We start from the raw sequence: 22384 nt of genomic DNA on the forward strand, positions 1-22384 counted from the left end.
GCAGCAAAAGGCCTGTGCTGTGATTTGAGCTCCCGACCAGCCGCCTCAGCAGCAGACTTCCGTTGTACAACCCCTCCTGACTTCAAACACATGAAACCCAAATGGTTTCTTTTAAATCTGTGTTTTCACATAGATTCACACTGCAAGACGTTTTTTATGCATGGAAAGCATTCTGTTCCTGAAAAGAAATTCAGATTTTACCCCAACTATCTTGGGAATGCGTAGATAACTCCTCCAAGTATAATTCTTTTCCCCCAGGAGAAATGTGACCAGTAATTGAAGCACAGGGGAGACATTATCTCCAGTTTTATGTATGTCTGGGTAGATGCACTGATACTGCCACATAACTGTTCACCTTTTATAAAAGGAAAACCATCTGCTTCACAAGGGGAAAGGATTAATGAGAGCTTGTAATACTGTAATTCAAACAGGTGTAGTAAAAAGTAGAAAACATTACAGTATTAAAATGACTTTGCTAGATCCCTGTTTTTCAGTATATGTATGTAAATTAGGTGGTAGCAGAACTAATTCTGCAACACATTGACTAGAAAACACCCTTGAAACAAAATTCTAACCCAGTACGTGTAGGTTTCATAATATCCCTTTTTTCAATAGGATAATTGAGGAGCATGTATTCGACCTTTTTCACATTTTATAAGTAGAAGACTCTAAAATCTATAGTCTCAATTACTCTCTTAATAGACTGTCTTAAATTTTTTTCACCTGTTGACCTGCAGGATAAAGCTATTTAGAAGAGATGTTATTGGGAAGAGCGTTGCCGTAATGAAAATGCTGAAGGACAAAAAAATCCAATAAGGAGACCAGAAAACACATTTGGAAGCGCACTGCTGAAGTTTAATTTATTCAATATGCATCCTATGAAACATCTGGGTGTCTTTAATGTACAATCAGGTGTTAACTTGGTACCAGCTATTACAGTCAGCAGTTTGCAGCAAGTTGCAAGCATTTGACAGAAAGCAAATTATCTCCCTAACTGATCCCATAGCACAGAAACCTGTGAATAAGAAGGTACTTCAGCAGTAAAATGCATAAAATTGCTATGTTATCTCTTCTTCCAATGTTCATGTATTTTTTTTTTTCAATCCCATATTTTTAGTGCATTTTCTGTGTGGCTATGCATCTGCACACACAAACCCACAAAGTTTTACTGAGTAATCTCAGCCCTTCTGGTTTCTGTAGGGCACAGTATGGTGGGTTACTATGGGAGTTAGCTCCTAGTACAAACATTTTTTCCTTTGTCTAGGAAAAAATACCATAGCAAGTAGCTGTATTTTGCACTCACATTTGAGTGTAAGATGACCAATTATTTCCTTTCTGCCTGATCAATTATAAGTCACAAGCATTTCTTCCATTTTTACAGCAGGAGCTCAAACTCTGCAAACTTAATGCAAAAACAACCGTCTAGCACGACCTCTTTTGCTTCATCCTTATGTGCAGCACAATTGTTTCTCTAAACATCAACAAGTTTTTGCTCAGGTTTATGTTCCTCATAAATCAAGGATATCGGATGACTCCACTTTCAAATCCCAACTGCTGCAAGTCTATGTATAATAAATGGTCCCTTTTGGAAAGAAAACTGAAACATGAAGATTAAAGCAAAGACGCAGACAAGTATTGCATCAGACATTAGTTAATAAAAAAAAGGAGATTTATAAAAGACAGATCAGCAGCAGTTATGAGGTTCAGACAGCAGCACAGATCCATGCATTGTAGAAGTGACTTAGCTGTGTGCAAGCCTAGAAGACAGAGCAGAAGGCAGAGCAGCAAGCCTGGGTGCACTGAATTTAGGCAATTTAGTCCTACTCACACAGTGCATCCAAAAAGAGCATTGAACAAGAAAGAGGTTAAACTAGTGAAGTAAAGCTCACAGTTGCTGAGTTTTCTCCTGCTCCCTCACCATTGCTAGTGCAGCCAACACCTCCCCCACATGAGTTCTGGTGCTTGAAAGCCCTAAGTCCTGCTGATATGATGCTCTAAGAAGATTGTGGTAATAAACACCTTCAAACACATACTGAGATCACCTGAGTCAGTGGGCAAAACATGAACCCCATTTAAATCCAACCTCTGGAAATGACTCACTGAGAACCTCACAGAGGAGAGAAAGGATTCAAGCACCTCTCTCGGTTGATCTATTTGGCCTCGTTGGACTAGATGATATCCAGAAATCCCTCCTACCCCCAACCGTTCTGCGAGTCTCTCTTAGCGCCATTTTATACTGGCCGCGCTGGGTCTCACCCGCCAGTCACAGCTTTCCTCCACTCCCATTGGTCACCGAGGGCAGGGCTCACCGCACTGGGAGGCGGGGCATGGCAGGGCCGGACCTCCCGCTGGCGCATGCGCTCTGCCGCGAGCCTGGAGCGTCGGGCGGTGCGGGGCAGCACAGCGCATGCGCAGATGTCGAGTTTCCCGCCGCGGCGCTTGGTTTCCCGCTGTGCCCGCGGCCATTGGCTGTTGGGGGTGACGTATCCGAGGGACCGGCCGTTGGCGGCGACGGCGGCCGGCAGGGCCCAGCGGGCGGCGGGACGGGCGGCGGTAGGTGCGGGCAGCTCCTCCGCGGGGTTGCTGCCTTTGCTTCCCTTTGTTTCGTTCCGCTCTCTCCTTCCCGTGCGGGCCCGCGGCCGCTCGGAGGCGGTGGTCATGTTCCCGGCTGGGGCTGGGCGAGCGCCCATTTTTCTCTCTCCCCTCCGCGTTGTCCCTCCTCAGCCCGGCCTGGCCGAGCGGCCCGCGGTGGCGGTTCCCGGTGACTGATCGGGGGTCTCCTAGGCAGAGATCGCTGGCGGTGGGGCTCTCCCTGGGGCCCTACGTGCTCCATCCTCCTCACCCCCAGGCAGCTGCGCCCCTAGCCGCCCCCTCAGGGGTGAGCCCCGGCCGCTGCTCGCCTCCTAACGGCTTCTCCCTCCGGCTGTGGAGAAGTGCTGTCCCGGCAGGATGAAAAGAGGTATTAATGTTGCTGACGAGCACGTCTGTAGTACAGGGATCCCGGGGAAGGCTGGCTTAGCTGGAACTGCCCTGTACCTACTCACTGCTTTGTACTGAGGTTGAACCTGTGCAGACCTTGGTTACTGTGGTATTTGCGTGACCTGCTGTTGCTCTCGACCTTTACATGTTAGATCTTCATATCGTTTATGGCCTAAATTTTCCTTGTTTTGGGAGAGAAGAATGTGGGCATTTGCTCCTTAACTGTCTGTATTGTTAAACTTGTCTTTTGTACCTCATTAGCTGAATAAGGGAAAGCTCGCAGGGACCATCATATTCTGCCCCTGTTTATACTGTAACGAACTTGAGATTGTAAGGAACGTTTAACGAAGGAATGTTGCTTTTACAAAACTGGCGACCTGGCGCCTGACCCCAGCAGGGGGTTAGGACTGAGAGACATCGGACTATGAATCCTTAACGTAAGACAGAGTCTCTTCCCGGAATATATACTGATACCTCTATGCATACTGATACCTGTATTTACAAGTTAATTTAGGGGGAAGGGTAGCCAAAGTACCAGGAATCCCTCTCTTAAATAGATTGATAAGGGGAGGGGTATTGTATGTAAACTGAGGCAGGTGCTAGGTGGTCTCTAAACCGTGTACCCAACCAACAGGGAACAGGGGAGGGAAATTGCAGCCGGGATTTTGGGGGGATATAAGCAGGGGCTTTTTGCCCTATTATGTATGCCTACCTTTAGGTAGAATACCTGATCTTGCAAAATTATTATTGAAATATGCTTTGCTGAAAGATCCTGCCTGGGCCTATTATATTTGCAAAATAATTGTTTCCTACAGGATTCATTGGCTTAATTACCCTGTATGAAAAGTGTCTTATGGATAATGATTTTGTTTATACACCTTACCTGATTTCATTAGAGTTTTCCAGGTGTAACATGTTTGGATAAATAGTTACTGCTGCATGGATTGTTCATTAGTAATAAGCTTTTGATTTTAAAAACTAAACAGTGGCTTTTGAAAGTCTCTGTTGGTTTGTTTTGGGACAGTATTTTCAGGGATATAAATACTTAAAGATCAAATAAAGATTAGGGGGCAGTTTTGGACTAGGCTGCATATCAGACTAAAAAAGTCTATTTTGTCATGAAGATGAAATTTTTAATTGTGAGGATGACAGGAAACAATCTGTAGAACCATCAGATCCTGGTTCTACAGTAAAATCTACAGGGAAACACCATTTGAAGTGGCTACTTAAGAAAACTTGAATAAAAAATTGTCAGTGAGCAATTTCAGTGTTCTAGTGAAATGCTTGGCATGCAGACTTGTCGGAGTCTCACAGTTTTCACAGCAGAAAACCTCAGACTGCAGTCAAAAATGTTCACAAACTCAGTATCTTGTAATTGTTATGAGAGCATTTCAGTACAAATCTCCCAAGTGACCAGCCTGGGAGGTGGTTTTCAGTTTTTGTGTTAGTAGTGTTTTACTGTTCACTTTGCAGATGTGCCTATCTCGTCCACAATGAAGAATGCGAATGTGATACTGTTGCAGAGTTTGCTACATAGTGCAAATAGTTCAAAATCTGTACACTTTGTGACAAATGTTGTTGAGTACAATTGAAACAGCTGTAAACAGCTGTAGCTCAGAGTCTTAGATACCACCATAGATTTGTAAGATTACGTCACTATCTGTGTTTTGTAGCTGGTATACCTATATAATTTATGCACAATTTCTGTTTTTCTTGTTCTCATAGAAGCTGATTATTCAGCGCTTCCAAAGATGAAGAGGAAAGCTGCAAAAGTTGGGCAGTTGAGGCTTAGTCCTAATGAAGAAACCATGCTTCTGAAACAAGAATATGAAAGAAGAAGAAAACTGAGGCTACAGCAAGTATGCCTGTATTTTTGCATGTTGCATATTTCGTTCAATGTTGTAACAAATAATTTAGCAAATTAACTAAAATTTCAGGGTGATAATAGTGCATATTAGGTTTGTATTTAGTTTGTGAATTATTTTCCTTTTCTCATGTTTATTTACTCCTAAGTACATAGGTTGCTTGTGATACCTTCTCTGTTTCTTAGATTCGCTTTGGCATCTGTTTCAGAATCTCTTCCCTGCCAGTTTCCCAGTATCTACCATTTTTATTTGGCTGTGAATATGCAAGTGTCTCTTTTCTGCTGCGTGTGACTTGTGTAAGGATTCGTACCTCTTACAGTGTTCCAGGTGTTTTCACAGCGATCATGCAGAAGAAATAAGACAACTGCTACTGATATAAAATTTCACAGTTTTCCACTAGATGAACTGAATAGCTACAATATGTCATAGCTCTAAATGCTTTAACTACTGTTCCTTGTAGAATGTCTGAGCAAAGTACCTTTATATTCTTCAGAACATGTCTGTTGATCAGTTCATCCTCTGTTTCTGTTCTGCTGTCCTGCTGTTAGGACATAGAGCTGTTTCTGCATTCTTCTTACTCTTCTCTCAGCCTTCCTCTGCTTTGTCCTACACAAGCTGTTCAGGTCTTTCACATCTTCAAAAAATTTACATCTTCAAGATGTTTACCATATACTAATCTTTCACCCTTCTTGGGCTTCTTTATGTTTTTTACTTCAGTGAAGTAAAAACAAAAACTTAGTAAACAGACTTTAATTTATCAGTATAGTTACTGATTTTCTTTAAACCACATTGCATTGTAATAGAGTCTTTAATAAATTACTGTGTTGTATTTTTGGAGGGAAGGATGTTCCAAGCTTTTTTAAGTTGCTGACTAAACAGAAATGCTATTTCTACAGGTTAGAGAGCAACAGAAGTATATCGCCTTGCAGATAAGGCAGAAAGTAAAGCAGAGGAGAGAAGAACAGCTACATCGGTTAGAGGAGGCACTGAGAGCTGAATGGCAGAAAACACAGGATGAAAAGATGAAAGCCTTAGAAGAACTGTATTTAGCGAGCTTAAGAGCAATTGGTGAGGGTCACCGACAAGCCAAGGAGCACGTAAGTAGAGCAGCTTAATGAATTTATTGGAGAAATTATTGATATTCTAGAAATACCAAGGCTGCTGCTTGCATGTTGTTTTTTTTTGTATATTCTTGATTTTGCAGTCCTAATACCTAAAATGACAGATTTTCAAGAACGGAAACTTCTTAGAAACTTTTATGTACTTTTTTGCAGATAGCTTTCCATAAGACCAGGATTAAATGGTCTAACAGGCCTATCTGCAAAGGCTTTTGCTGTGTAAACTCTTCATGTTTTGTTTATGTTAGATTATACACATATATGATAGTGTGTGTTAGTACTTGACTAAATTGCACATGGTGAATCATTGTCTCAAGTATGCCAGGAATATAGTAACTTTTTTCTCTACCATGTAATAGTATCTTTTCTATGGTTCAGAAAAATACACCTAACCTTTTTTTTAATTCGGTGCTCAAGTGACATGGGAAGTCTTGATAAGAGCCTCAGGCCTTTGCCTAGACTGCTAACTGTTGTCACTTCTGAATTCTGCACCTGTAAACTATTTTCACTTTCTTTAAAATCCTATAGTTTGGATAGGCTCTTTTAAAGAGATCATTGAGGTCGTTGGATAGAACTTTTCAGCAGATTTGACTTTGAACCAGTTTTATAGAAATCAGTGATCCTACAGATTTGTTGCATGAATTTTGCAGACTACCTTACTTCCCAAATTAGTCAGGCTTTTTAACCCAAGTAAAATAACATTTTCTTTTTCCATATCTCAGTGTCTCTCACTTCTTTGTAAAGTTCTTTCTGATGCTAGGATAGATGGTTTTGTGGAAAACTGTGGTACGAATGCCATAAGAATAGAAAACTAATTACAAATAAATGTTTCTGTTGATACACAGTTGTTGTCATTAATGACTGAAAGGCATGTGCAGTTTAGTCAGCATTTGCTAAAATGTGTAAGTATATTTATATTACTCTCTTTATCAAAGAGATGAAGAGAGAAGCTAAGGTTTCCACGCCAATATTTGGTTACATTGACTGGGGAAAGTGGCAAATTTGCTGCTCTTGGTGGTAGAGAAGAAAATAAAGAAGATGGCAGAAAAGGAAAGGTTATAATTGAGAGTATTTTTACTCTAATATAGTTGAAAGTAATTTTGAGCTTGTCATTCTTACAAACAGTACTAATATGAAATCTCACACTGATAGTATGAGAAGTGAGTAAAATCATGTATTAAGTTCTTGCAATATTTTATTGTTAAGGAACCTGACTTAGAAGCTCTGGCAAAGCAAGCAGAGGAAAGGAAGCAAAGAGCTGAAAAGAGACATAGGAAAGCCCTGAAAGAGCAGAAGTACCAAAAAGAAAAATTACTTCGTGAGCAAGCGCGGTATGCAATAGTTATCTAGTTTTACTAAGCATAGAATACCTTTTACAATGTCATAAGGTGAAAGGAAAACATCTTGATGCTCCTTGCTTGGAGCTGCTTGAAAATTTATGGATTAGAGAATTAATGCTTGTGGACAAAGCTTGTGGATTTTGGTAAGAATTTTAATTTCAAAACCAAGACAAAAATGTCGAGTATATGGGTTGGCCTTATAGACTCTCAATGAGACTCTCTGTATTGCTATTTTCCGTTTACATTGTTGGCTAGCAGCTGTTCAGTGATATGAAGTGTTCTCAGACTGGTTCCTGACGGAGAGTTACCCACTTGAAAACAGGACCTATCACATTTATCTTCCATCCTAGTGTGTTTTTGGTTTGGTTTGGTTTTTTGTTTTGGTTTGGTTTTTGTGTTTTGTTTTTTTTTTTTAGCAGATTGAACCAAACTTGAGCTGGAATGAAAAATGAGCTGTGTACTTCTGGGGATAGTTGTGCTTGAATAGAGCTGAGACCTATTGATTAAATACTTCTTGTCCACACTTGAGCAATTAAAATATGTTGTAGTGATACAGTGCTTTCTGAAAACTTCAGTGGAACGCAAACTTCTTTAGAAGTTTTTGTGTACTAATGTTTTTGCATTACTTCAAAAATGCATTTTTTAGTGCTGACTTCCAGTGTAAGTTCTGTTGACTTTTCAGTGTGCTTGCCCACCCCTATCTCTTGAGCATCCAATCCAGGTATAGCTGAATCTGTTTATTTTTAGGTTTGCCTTTTATTTTGCACAGTGCTGTCATTGTTACTTTCCTTTTCTTCTTTCTTCCGTGGGTTTTGGTTTTATATACGTGTATATATATATATATATATATATATATATATGTGTGTGTGTGTGTGTGTATATATATGTGTGTATATATATACACATATATACATGTATATGAAAGTTTTTTTTTTTTTTTTCCCCAAGACGAACAAACGCACGTAAATACGCTCTGGAAGTGGAAAGACAAAGAGCAGCCAAAGTGGCGAGCCTGCCACCTCCTCAGCCACATCCTCTGGAGGTATGTATCCATGATGCAATAGTGGTCACAATTTCAGGGTACTATATCATTGTAATGATTTATTTATTGATCTGACTTCTCACAGCAGGATATCTGAAATTGCTATTTGCATACTACAAGGAGAGGGGCTCAGCAAAAATCAAGAAAATTAATGAATTATGTATAAGCAGACTTCTTACTGTTAAGCTTTGGTATTTGTTTATTTCTGATCTCTTGTTATGTGTGGATTTTATTTCTTGTCATCTGAGATTTTATTTTTGTGGTTAACATGCCTTTTTATCATGATCTCACTTTGATTTAAGATTCACAGTGGTATTAAACTGTACAATAATCTTTCTCAGCATGTACACACTGCCTCAGCTTTCTGTCATAATGATGTAGTAGTAGAGATTTGTTTAGTTCTGTAATGCTGATAGTTCTACCTCCTTAGCTTTGGGGTTTTTGTTATTGTCTGTTTTGGTTTTTGTTTGTTTGGGTTTTTTCTCCCCTCCAATTTTATTGTTGCTTATATGAAATACTAAATGTAGGGTAAGGTGTTTAGTTTTGATAGGAAACCAGTACCTACAGCTATTGAGGAGGAAAGTAGATTAAAACCATACTTTTAATTCTATCCTGTACCCTTTTTAGACAGCAACTTTGTACCTCCTTCCTACTACTTTGATTTCAGAGAGATTCTGCATGGGTGTAGAAGTTGCTGTAGGATTGCAGGTCTGAACTGCAGGAAGAACATTACATGCATTTTTTTACTCTGGAGTTAGCTTCTAGTATATTTAATTTAACAGGACTTCATTAATGCAGAATCTAAGTTGCTGTGTATGGTGCTGTACTTTTCACACTGTCAGGTTCAGGGATATTCAGACCACTGACAAGAAAAGAAAGGATTAAGGAATACTGGTCCCTCTGGGAGCCAGTGAAGTTGTCAAAGCTTTTCCCAGGTACATCCAGCATGTTTTGTATAGGTGTGGTAGATGGCAGGGTTTCATACTGATGGATCTGAAGAAACTGAGTGAGGTCTGACCCTTACTGTTTGCAGATTGATTAGAAGAAGGGGTGTCTGTATGCTTGCATGTGTGTCTTTTAGTACCTGCTTCTCTGTAGGCTGCCTCGCTGGCTGCCCAGGAGTTTTCTTGTGGTGGTTGGATATGAGTGAGGAAAAAAGCAAGTGTCGTAAGGGAGTGCTAAAGTTTGGAGCTATTTCTGGTGAAGTATATGCAATATGGGAATTTGAACAGATGAAAGAAGGTTCTCTATGGTACAGTTCATGCAAATTCAGATGCTCTTTTGTTCTGCTGTTCTCCATGTTGCTCCATGTGACTTGCTGCTGGTTTATCTGCTGCAGAGCAGATGAAACCTGTGTCAGTTAAAACTTTGACTCTTTCCTGGTTTTCACATGCTTTTGTTGCTCAGTTTGGCATTGTTGGAAAAGCGTGAGATGCAGCATTGATTTTTAATAACTTCTGCAGTTTAGGATGTGCTTTATGTTGCATTCTATTACAAAAGTTTCTGATTGGTGACTGAAAATCAGCTACAATTAACATGTGTGTTTGTAGATGGTGTAATGACTGAAAAGACACAGTCCTATATAATACTTTTCATCCAACAACCTCAGTAAGAAACCTCTCTTTCCGTTTTAAAAATACAAAATTTCCTTATTACCCTAGTCTTTTTTCACCAGGGCAGGCAAGAGACTTTTCAGGTTTCCCTGGGTTCTGGTACAATTGCATTTGTGATTATAATGGATGACAGGTCTGTGTCAGTATCCTGTTGGAGTATTACAGAATCGTAACATCCTTTCCTGACATGCTACAACTTAATGCATTTACACCCACGAGTAGAAGCCCTTTACTCACTGTTTCAACAAACAGACTTTTAACAGAGTTTGCAAACATCTTGATTTTCTACAGTAGGTGGGTTTCTTCTCTTTTAATGAGTTAATGCTCTGATAATGGCAGGTTGAATCAACAATTCGCATTGCATTGTTGGAATATAACAGTGTGTCAGTTTGATCTCTGTAGACTGACTGAGTCTTTTTCCTAGTTTTCATATCTGTATGCATTTCAATCCTTTTGTTATAGACCTGTGTTGCTGGGAGGGCACAGGGTGAAGGACAAAGTTATTTTCTTGGAAGTGTAACTGGGGCTAAATGCTAAGTAATTGAAAGATCAGAGACGATTAGAGCTGTGGCTTATTCATAGTTATGTACATATAGAGAAAACAGAAGATGTTAACTGTCAGTTTCAGGGCTAAGAATCTGGAGCTTTGTCTTGCAAATGCATTACTCAAAAGGCACTGAATTGGAATTGCTTAACTTCACTCTGAATCCTGAGAATTACAGCAAATTACAAGGTCATCTGCATAAGCGTGCTTGTTTTCTTGAATCAATGTACATAAAGAGCTTATTAAACATAACTATAATCATAATCTGATGCTCTGTTGCAATAACAATTGAATAAAATGTAATAAAATGGAGCTGGGGCAGTGTTGTTCATTGCAGGATTACTTAGAATATAAGAAACATTTTCTTAAGATACTCCTACTATTGTTACTTTACCCAGTTACAAAATAAGTGTTTTTACTCTTGATACATTGTCATAATCAAATTTAGTTCTCAGAGGATGGCTTTTAGGAATTGAGGCCTTATTTAGTTAGACCAACTGTTAAGTTACTTAATTGAAGTTAAACTGTAAAGACCGTTTTATTGACAAGTGTCACAGAGTTCTTTTGAACTTTATTTTTTTATATGATCTGTAAGATTTTTATGTAAAGGAAATACAAACTAAACATGTTACTATATTCTTCTTGAGTATTCATAACATTTATAGATGGGTTTTCTTTTTTTTTCCCCCATTTTATGATACGTTGCTGCTCCAGTTTTGCCAGATTTTAGTATAGAGTTAATTCCTTTTGTAGGGAAAAAAATAAAAATGAAAGCAGGAATGACAGACTTCTCTATGGAGCTGTGGATGGATTCTTAACTGTGGTGGTTCCAGCATGAGGTGTAATAATGTAACAAGTATTATTTCTTTCAGCGTTAATTGCTTTTAATTGGAAAATTGCAGCCTCTAACATAATTTTCGCATCTTCACAGCTTTTGAATAAAATTCTGGAGATTTACTTGATTAAATGTAATTATTAATTACTAACTTTTTAGTTATACATTTTTTTAAACCATTCAGAAGACTGAGCTTTAATTACACATTGTGAAAGTAACACAGTATAGGTGAAGCAGTCAGTGATCTGGCTAATGAGGCTTAGACATGGGACTTCTCTGTTTTCAGAGCTATAGTCAGTATCTACAGGCATTTTGGTTAATGTTGATCTGTTACAACTACTATGATTTCTTAAGTAAGTTGACAATTTTTAAACAGCATTATCAAGTACAAATAATTGAAGTTATTGATGGTGTGCTTTTATGTGTATGTATTTTTTTTTTCTTCCTACTAGAATAGCATGCACTTGCTTAAGAACAATAAGTTACTGGAGTTCTGTTGGTAAGGCTAAAACTAGATGCATATCATAGATATAAATTTAAGGACTTCACTTTCTCCACTTGTCTTGAGGTGGGTTGGCCCTGGCTGGACAGCAAGTGCCCAGCAAAGCTGCTTTATCACTCCCTTTCTCAGCTGGACAGGGGAGAGAAAATAGAACAACAGCCTTGCTGGTCGAGATAAGGAGAGGGAGAGATCACTCAGTAGTTACCATCACAAGCAAAACAGACTCGACTTGGGGAAAACTAATTAAATTTATTACCAATCGAATCAAAGTAGGATAATGAGGAAATAAAACAAAAACTTAAAACACCTTCCCCAAACCCCTTCCTTCTTCCCAGGCTCAACTTCACCCCTGATTTCTCAGCTTCCTCCTGCCAAGCGGAGCAGGGGCACAGGGAATGGAGGTTGTGGTCAGTTCATCACACATTGTCTCTGCTGCTCCTTCCTCCTCAGGGGAGGATTCCTCACACTCTGCCCCTGCTCCAATGTGGGATCCCTCCCATGGGAGACAGTTCTCCATGAACTTCTCCAACATGAGTTCTTCACACAGGTTACAGTTCTTCATGAACTGCTCCAGCCTGGGTCCTCCACAGGGTCACAAGTCCTGCCAGCAAACCTACTCCAGCGTGGGTTCCTCTCTCCCCAGGGCCACAGGTCCTGCCAGGAGTCTGCTCCAGCATGGGCTTCCCATGGGGTCACAGACCCTTTGGGCATCCACCTGCTCTACCATGGATCTCCATGGGCTGCAGGGGACAGCCAGCCTTACCATGGACTGCACCAGGGGCTGCAGGGGAATCTCTACTCCAGTGCCTGAAGCCCTCCTTTTTCACTGACCTTGGTGTCTGCAGAGCTGTTTTCCTCATGTATTCTCATTCTTCTCTCCTGGCTGCTGTTGATGTTGTACATTTTTTTTCCCTTCCTAAATATGTTATCCCAGAGGCGCTACCACCATTTCTGATGGGCTCAGTGTTGGTCAGCAGTGAGTCCATCCTGGAGCCATCTGGAATTGGCTCTATTGGACATGGGGGAAGCTTCTAGCAGCTTCTCACAGAAGCCACCCTTATAGCCCTCCTGCTACCAAAGCCTTGCCATGCAAACCAAATACAAGTCTTTATAAAATAGCAGGAGGTAATCAATACTGAAATTTTGTATGCCTCATCTTACATGCAGATAAGTTTAAAAAATTCCCAAGACTTAATTTTGCTCTTTGTGTATTTGCGTTTGTTTACGGTCATGTCAGTTTTAAACCACTTGGGCTATGAAACTTGCTGGTTTAGTTAATGTGGATAAGAATCCTTTTTTAGGAGATAGTGTAGGGAGAGGAAGCTGAGAGAAAATTGGAGTAGATGTCAGAAGTACGAAGGCAGGTCCTACAGAATCCTGAGTTAGCTAACCCGGCTACCTTGCTACTGAGTATATCAGGCTGGGCCAAAGAAGCGGGACGGTCTGGTTGCTCAGTGTTCAAACTCTTTCAGACAAGGATTGAAATGTGGTAGTGTACCCAAAACTTTAAAGTATTGTATGAATAGACACTTTTCAGTGAGGTTGTGAAAAATGCCCTTTTCTGTGGTCAACTAGTAAATTGGATGTAATGGATTATGAGATTCATAAAGAAAGCATACTTGTAGTGTTATTTTGCTGTGAGGTATAATTATATTGTGGCTCTGTGGTTGCCCTGCTTTGAGGTGAGTGTGACAGCTGTTGTAAGTGGGACTTGTATTAGTACATTAAACTCATTTGCTTTTGAATTAAACTGATGCTTTAGAAACATGCAGGTAGAGCTCTCTGATGAATGTCAATTTGAGTGGAGGAGTTTGCCGTAGGCTGTTAGATGTTCTCAGTTGTTAAGCCCTCTAGATCTGCCTTGTGCTGATGTGATTTATTGATTCTTGAATGTGTGTAAAGTTTTAAATAACACTATTTTCAGGAGAGAATTTGGGGGAGTGACTTTCTCTTAATACTAATTTAATTGTACAGATCACTTATGTTCTGTTCAGTTGCTTTGCTAGAGATACTGCTCTCTGACATGGCTGTACTTGTACTTTTCTTCCTAGAATATTGAAGTGAAAAAGACTCCTGCAGTGAAGCCCTATAGCGCTGGCAACTTTTCTGTTACACGTTATCATATTTCCGAACCTTATGTGGACAGAGAAGTGGATGGAGAGCAGGTGATTAACTCCAAGTGTTTGTGATACATGCTTGCATATATCTTTATATTGCATACAGTGTCTGGATATCAGCAATTTGGGTTTCTAGAACTTGTTGAAAAACATGAACTTGTATAAAGCAGCCATTACACATCTTTCTAACCAGATTCTTAGATGGGGAACCTTGCAAGGCCTGTTATGTGCCTAGTCCCTTGCAGGGTCACACCTGAGAGTCTTTCCCATATGAACAGGCTTCTGCAAGATTCACAGGAGTGGCATAATGTTAGGACATCCAAATCTTCCACCTTGTAGCTGATGCTAAATTAACAGTTGCAGTTATCCAGCTTTTTCCTCTTTTAGCTGTGTAGTCCCAGACTTACCTCATATTTGTGTTCATCTGTTCGTGCAGTCAGCGGGTTCACGTTGCCAAGATGGCAGAAGGCTAATTTGGGAAAAAGAATCATGAATAGATTTCTGCCAAATGGGAAATCATACTCATGTTTACAGTACAGTCAAGGGCCAAAGTCAGATTAGAAAAAGGGGAGGATGTGGAAAAGTGAGAGATAGGGCAAGAGCTTAGCTTTTAGAGGTGATTTTTGAATTAAGGCAGTGCTGTTGGAAAGGGAAACAAACAATATTTGGTTTATCGGTGATATGAGACCAAGTCTAAGTTCTTGTCCTGGATCAGCCTCTTTTAGGCTAGAAGAGCTTTCTCAATACATTTGTTTTTGTCAATATTTTCTTCAGTGCATTAGTGAAGTTTTCATCATGAAGTTTTAAGTTTTCATAACATTTGAAGGACTAGGCCTAAACAGTAAGAGGAAATGCTGTAGTTTGCTTAGCTTTGTAACGGAAAATTCCAAAATGTTAACCTTTGTTGCCTTGCTTATGTGCAATGATTTATTTTTTTTACTTAAGTATTTTTTAATTTTCATGTGTTGGTAAGATTTTTCTTATTTAAAATTAGAAGATTGTTTCTGGTTTCCCAAACGAGTATGCAAACACTTCTACATTTATTTCCCCCTCTTGTCTAAAACAAAACCGTGAGTATAGAAATAGTCAATCTGTAATATCGACTATATTATTAATTTTACCTTGTGTTATAGGAAAATTAACCATTCTGCTATAACAAATCATACACATGATTGTCCTTAGTACAGCTTGAAACAAGAACACTTTGACACATATGCTTATGGAATATGTAATTTATTTTTTTTTCCCAAATATCAAAAACCTAGTTTGGTCCTTTTGGCAACCAAGAATTATGAACCTTCAAGGGTGTTGATATGGCATTGTATGCCTTTTTTTTTTAAGTGCTTTTGTGCAGGGTTGTTCATTTATTTGTTGTGAATATGCTTTCAACTACCACAAAGAACTTCATGGACTAAAGTATTGATTGCCTGCCAGCCAGACGCTCGGTTGGCTGCCGAAGAGGAGGGGAAGCGTTTGGAGGAACTACACAGAGAGGCAGAGAGGGAGAGAAGAGAGCAGCTTGAAAAGGCCCATCTCAGAGGAAATCATGCCTTGAAGAAGGTCCATTTGGCTCAGGTAGGCAAAGTGGTTGTGCCTGCTTTTAATGTCAAAATGACCGGTGTTAAGTAAGTTGTAGGAAGATGACTAGCAAAGGAATTACAGGACGAAAATTGGTGGACTAAATGGAGTTTTCAGAGCATTTAAAACCCGTCAAACTCGGGTTGCTTATTTTGGAGATCTGGAAGGAGGGAGATTGAAAGCACACAGATGAAGAGCAACCTTTAGAAGAATATCCTTTAATTTTTGTTATCTTCATGTTTGACTAACTATTAACCAGTTGGTAATAATAAAGATCAAATTTTAATAGCTCTACTTTTTCACATCAGCTTTAGTTGGAGCTGATTATTCTGTGGTTCTGGGGAAAAATATTTTACTATACTGAGGGCAACAGTTTATTTTTTTTGAAAACTTCAAAATTTTTACTTGAAGACTGAGCTTCTGTTAGTGTATAAGTTTGAAAATATTGAAATTATTTCCTTGAAGAAGTTAAAACTGAACTGTTGAGAGAGGTCTTTGTACATAGAGGTATGCTCTGAAATTTGTTCTATTGTCTGTTACCTTCACAAGTATTTTTGAAGGCTAGAAATAGCAAAAGCCTCCTGTTTTTAGTTGAGATATGATTGACCCTGAATGAGTAACCGAACTAAAATGGGGAACTGTGGAAATATTACTGATGCTCCTTAAGTTAACAAGCAAAAAACCCCCAAAAAACTTTGAATAAAGCTTTTTTACAATAGCTTTAATGTATAATTGTAGTGTGCCAAGAGTATTTAGTTGTCTTTAAAAGTAGCAGCTGCTGAAGTACATACTAAGAAAACTAACCTGCCAAAGGAGGTACTAATTTACCTGTTAAAACTAAGATTTAATTCTGTTGAGGAAGGTTGGCCTGCAAATGTACAGCCTGATCCTTTATTTAACATTAGATCTTCTGTGTAGTATTGATGACTGTCGTGTTTAAAGGTCAGATACAATGTTCTCCCAAGGAAGCACTCTCTCCCTAGAATAAAATTAACTTTATACATTAAGGATTAAAAAAACTTCCTGATAACCAAATGGAAGTATTTTATCTGTCCTGACATACGGCTGTCTGAATGTGAACACCAAATGTTTATGTTACCCCTTCGTATACTTGAAGGGCAGAGAAAGGCTACTGAAAGAACTCGAACAAATGCAGAATATGGATCGGATGCGCAGAAGACAGACTGTAGCACAGATGCCACCTCAGCTTTTTGTGCCTGCATACAAACGCATGGAGATCAAAGAAGAATGGCAGAGAGAACTGGAGTTTGCGTTTGAAGATATGTACAGTGAAGACAGGAGTAAGTAACTTGTTGGAGATTGCTGAACCTGGTAGCCTGGTAGAGGACAGGCTGCTGCAGTTGCCTGTTCCTCGGTCCAACAAGGCTGTGTGTGAATTCTCAGCAGGCCCACAAACGAGCAGGCTTTTGCTACACTCTGTAGTCAACCTGTTGACTGCTCTGACTGGTCAGGATGAAATTAGTGGGATATACATCTGTGTATACAGTATGGAGCCCTCCAGCAGTTGGTCTTAGAGGCTCAAGTATCTGTCCCCTGTGTCCCAGGTCTCCACCTGTCACACTGTGGATCCCCCAGTAACAGGTCCTAATTGCCCAGTCTGTCCAGTAATTCATCCCGGACCCTGTAGCCTTCCAATTACCTTGCGTGCACGCATACGCACTGGTGTACATGCATATGCACTAGTATGCACACGTGCGCGCTGGGGGTCACTCCCTAAGTGGCTTTAGGCCCTGGATCCTTAGTGTCCCCAGCTGGTGGCTCCTGGGTGTGTGAACCCCCAATACCTGCTGTTCCACTCCAGCTGTTGGTACACAGACCCAGTTGGGTATGTGAACATATGCACAGACATACACATGCTATGGATTGCTGCAGTAGCTGATCTTAAGTACTTGGTCTGCACAGTAGCTGACCTTGGATCCTGTTGTCCCCAGTTGTCTCTGAGACAGACACACACGTGCTGGTAGGTTTCTTTGTTGATCCTGAGACACCATGGTTTCCCCTGTATCTGGCTTAGAGGCTTGGATCTCCTGATCCTTCCACTGGCCAATTCGCAGATCCCTTGGCCTCTTTAGTACCCAGCCCAGCCTTGCATCTGCTTGATACCAGCTCCTAAACCTCATACTGTTCTTACTGGCTAGTCCAGCTTGCGATTTGCTAGCCACTGCATGCTGGTACTCATACCCACATAATAGGCACTCATTCTGGCCTCCGGAGTTGTTAGCCAGAACTCTAGACACAGGTGCATCTGTGACTTTTGGTCCCCACTTCAGTTACTGGCCCTTACATATCCATACATACATATGCATAAAAAATAGAGAGTTCCTCACTGAGGAAAATAGCTAGAAATGGAGTTTAGTGAGGGGACAGGATGGACTGTTAGGCACAGTGCATGGCCAGACAGGTGCACTGACTGGTCTCTTTTATGCCCTTGTTATATTTTTCCTCAGACTTGTTCCTCTCCAGACTAAGTTGATCTTTTCCTTTCCCTGCCTTTGGTTCCTCTCCTAAATATCTATAGATGTACAATCCCAAGAGGATCTTCTGATGTGTCCCACACCCCTTGTAGGCAGTAACCCCCTCAGTGAGTGATGGTGGCAGAGCTCCTGTTGACTGGGCTTCTAGGATTTCACTCCTGGAGCCTGGGATCAATCACTCTCCTGTGACAGCCCTGTGAGCAGCCCGATCAGGGTGGGCTTTTTCCCTGATGAAGTTTTTTGGATCCTCCTGCATGTAATTGTTCCTGTGTGCTGCTTTTTGCATAAAGATGAGCCTTTTGTCACATAATCTTTTATTTTGAAAGACATGGCATACTCTAGTGGAAAACACTGTAGAATTTCTAAATTAATAGATGGCTAATGTTTTAAACAATTTTGAGTCATCTATTTTGGAAGAAATTATTAAATCTGTTGTGAAACAAGCTATTAATATCTGAACTTCTTAGGGATTTGTATGATGAATGTAGTCTTGCAATGCTGTTTGCTTTTTATTGCAATCAGTCGTCTTACGTGGTTTTGTTTTTTGACTAGGAATGAAAGGAGACCTGATTTTGCAGTTTGAGCCACAACCTCTGCCAGCCCCTTCTGACAGATCTCAAGATAATGAGCTTGATATCTCTTTGGAGCAAGAATCTGCCTGTGACACTCAACAAGAATCTGCTTGTGATACTCAGCAAGAATCAAGACAGGTGATGGAAGAGGAGGTCCCCAGTGAATCAGAAAGTAAAGCTTTTACACTTTACATTTAAGAAACTTTTGGGGTTTTATAGTAGGAGAGTTTAATATATCAAATAAACTAACTTCAGTATTGACTAAAATGTCTTAAGTACTAAAATTTCTTAATGCCTATGAAGTATTTCAGTATCAAGTGGTTTATGAAGTTTGTAATGGATGATAATACTCTAACAATTATGAATTTGAAAATGAAAATTTGACTTCTTTTTCTAATATACTATCAGGAGTCATAGTTCCTTTATAATTATGGGATGATATTGATATGTGAACTTATGTTGTGGTGTAACCCAAGTTAGCAGTATAACAATGATAGCTGCTCACTCACTCCCCCTGCCCCCCACATAGGAGAGAGAACCAAAAGAGAAGGGAGAAACCCATGAATTGAGATAAACACAGTTTAATAAAATAACACTAATATCCTACTACTAATAATATATATAAAAAGGAAATAGAATATAAAATAAGTTACTCAATGCAATTCCTGATGAACTCTGTCTGCACTGAGCAGCCAGTCGCAGGAAGCAGTACCTGGTCCTGAACAGCAGATCCCAGAGAGAGAAAAAAGGGCAGAAAGGCCCAGAGGCCTCTGCAACATGGCAGAATGGCAGAAGCCCAAACTAAAGAAACTCCTGACCATAATTTCCCCCAAACAGTTCTCTCTCCTGACTCTGACTGAAGAACTAACTGGGAGATCCTGACTCTCCTTAAATTTGCAGCATGACACTAATGGGATGGAATACTTTTACTGATCAGTCTGGATGTCAGTCAAGCTCTGCCCCATCCATGTCCCTCTTGGTGCTTCACACCTGTGGGCAAAGCACTCAGAACCATCCTTGCCTCTCAGACCAGAGTAATTCAAAACATTAACTCTGTCCCAGGGTGTTATCTTCTTGTTCTCAAACTAAGTCCAAACAATGACTGTGCTAGCTACAAAAAAGAAAGGTTTCTAACTGCATGAAGGAAAATTGACTAGTTTTCAGTCAAACCAGCACAACTTAAATATTTTTTCGTTTGTGTTTTGAAATATTTCCAAGTTAAAGCTTGACTTTGTATGAAAATCTAATTATTCTATGTCCTTTAAGTTCAGATTTGTGACTTGAGTTGCTCCATATTGTGAGTAGGCTGCAACAGTTGTGTGTGTGTGTACTCTTCGCTTGTGGCATGAATAGAATAACATGGTGTGAATAAGAAGTGTGTTAATGATCTTTGCTGCTTGACCAATCTGCCTCAGCTGTTTGCAGGCACAATCCATTTTTGGTCTGTTGCACATTGTGTGGCCAGTGCTAATCCAAAGGAACATACAGGCAGGTGGGGGGGATAGTGCTGCTTGTTTCTGCAGCAGGAGTAGTCTGACACTTAAATTATCCCTCCTTTTGTAGCATGCAAAAACAAATTACTGCTGCTTGTAAGACAAAATATTGTTAAGCTTTTAAAAACTGATAATATATTTGAGCTACTTGTCAAACTCTGTAAGCAATTAAGGAAAGAAAGAGGTTTTTTAATTTTTAATGATGTGAAGATATTAATTTCCCAAAACTTTTAACAGTATATGTTCTTTATAGATCACGAAGAAGTAAAAACTCACCAACCTCAGTCAAAACTTGCCCTAAAGAAACTACTGAACAAGATTCGGAGCCAAAAAGAGGAGTGGACGTCAAAAAGTGAGAAAGAGAGTCCAAGTGAAATTGGGACTATTGAATCAGGCACAATTGCTAGTGAAGAGAGACCATTATGTGATTCAGAACTTAACTATGAGCAACAGAAGAATACAGTATGTCAAGCCAAAGGTACGTAATACATACTTGCAGCAACTTTTTGTGTAGGAGCAAAAAGACTTTTCAGGGTGGACTGTAACAAAACTGTTTAATGAATTTTGAGTAGTTATATTTTGTCATGTTGCCAGAAAGTACAGTTCTTCTATCTTTGCTGACTGTGCTTTGTGGATTTGTTGAAACCACAAAAAGGAGGTTTCTGCTCCTACGTCAAACTTGTCCATTAAGATCTTGTCCAAAATACCTTTGTATCTTTTAAATCTCACCCAAATTGTAGTCACACTCAATATTGCCATGCTTTAATAGGCGTTTGCCTCCAGGAGTAGAATTCTCAGTGTGAAACTGGGCATTGAAACTCTGTACCCGTTGAACTGGAAAAGCCAGGTGCTTCAAAGGTTCACAGCTGGAAATGCACAAGACAAGCATGAGCTGATGCATCTGAAATCATGGGGGCTTTTATCTGCTTCTAGGCACCATTCTGAAAAGTTTATTTTTAAAACTGGAATTTATAGCAATTAGATGTTCCATTTGTTTAACAGCCAAAGCATATTTGGATCACTTTCCAGTTCTGTTCCTTGTGCTGTTTTGGCTTTGCTAGTGCTGAAGTTGGTAAACTTGTATGCTAAGTGGGGTTTCTGAAGTCTCTTAAAGTGATTAATTTGTGGTGCTGTTGTTTGGTTGGTTTTTTTTTTATTGCTTTCATATGGGGTGCTTGTTTTTTTTTAAATGAGATCAGGCCATATAGTTCAATCATGTACATGGATACACCAGCATAATTACCCGGGGTTGGGGAGTGCAGCATGAGTGAAAACATTGCTTTTGGGGAAACTATGCTGCCATTTTAGATTGGTAGTACACAATGAAAAGTTGCTTTTTGTGCATTAGTCAAATGTTAGATCATTTGCCCAGAGAGTGTTAGTTTTATACCCTCTTTATTCTGAGAGGTTAATGTGTGGTTTTTTTATTCCTCGAGATGATCTTGCTATTAGGCTACCAAGTAATCTGAGTAGAAGCAATCTCCTGTCCTACCGGAGCTGAGCCTTTACTGTCGCAATTCGGATGGACAAACAACATAGACAAAGTTCTTCTTAAGTACAAACAGCAGTCTCCATTTATAGCCACAAACGCTTTTGTCATATAGTGTTTACCAGCTCACGTGTCTTTTTGCTATTGTTTACAGGCTGCAATAATAACATATCATTGGATAATTTTGCTAACATCAATGTTACTCCTTTACTCCCTTCTTTCTCACGGGTACACCTTAATATCTCTGGATACTCCTTTACTCCTCTACCCTTTCTCACAGGTAGACCTTAATATCTTCAAGGCTAATCTTTGTTCCCATACCCTCCATCAGGGAATCCACGGACCCAGCACAGTCCCCCACATGTTACTATATTCTCAAGAAAGACGTGATAAAAGGCCATTAAGGGCTTAAAGAATACAAAAAACTGATTTTCCAGCTTACGAGGACAGTCAGAGTAGTGGGATGGCAGTGGTAATCTTTTCAAGAGTGGCTTATTAATTTTGTTCAGAGAGGCTGCAAAGCCATAAAGCAAGATGTAAAGAAGATCCAAGGCCCTTTCTGACTACAATTACAGTTAAATAACTTGTATTTTAGACTCTGTGGAAAAGTTGGAAAATACAGTCACAGCTGAAAATTCAGTTCTAAACCATCCTCAAGAGCAAGCAGCTAAAATTAGAATGGAACAAGCAAGACAAAAGTGGGTAAGTGTGTGTATGTTTATTCCTATCTCGGTTATGATGTAAAAAAAATGATTTACAGAAGACTTTAAGATGCTTCAGGTTATAAAGCAACTATAGATCC

General features: G+C 39.8%; 1 protein-coding gene across 4 annotated transcripts in view; it reads left to right on the top strand.

Annotated features, from left to right (window-relative positions):
- The first annotated feature begins 2447 nt into the window (after nt 1–2447).
- The window catches only part of CEP295 (centrosomal protein 295), a 43279-nt gene continuing 23342 nt past the window's right edge, over nt 2448–22384 (top strand). For 2 of the 4 annotated variants that reach the window (XM_065832533.2, XM_071803391.1), the window contains exons 1-11: nt 2564–2959; nt 4705–4838; nt 5741–5941; nt 7169–7293; nt 8251–8344; nt 13890–14003; nt 15390–15530; nt 16651–16834; nt 18581–18772; nt 20347–20571; nt 22178–22284. In XM_065832533.2, coding sequence (XP_065688605.2) covers nt 2950–2959; nt 4705–4838; nt 5741–5941; nt 7169–7293; nt 8251–8344; nt 13890–14003; nt 15390–15530; nt 16651–16834; nt 18581–18772; nt 20347–20571; nt 22178–22284 — 1527 coding nt within the window. In that variant the 5' untranslated portion in view covers nt 2564–2949. The other 2 variants (XM_071803402.1, XM_071803398.1) reach the window with 2 other exon arrangements.

The sequence above is a fragment of the Patagioenas fasciata genome, chromosome 1, assembly GCF_037038585.1.
Source record: "Patagioenas fasciata isolate bPatFas1 chromosome 1, bPatFas1.hap1, whole genome shotgun sequence".
NCBI classification, from domain to species: Eukaryota; Metazoa; Chordata; class Aves; order Columbiformes; family Columbidae; genus Patagioenas; species Patagioenas fasciata.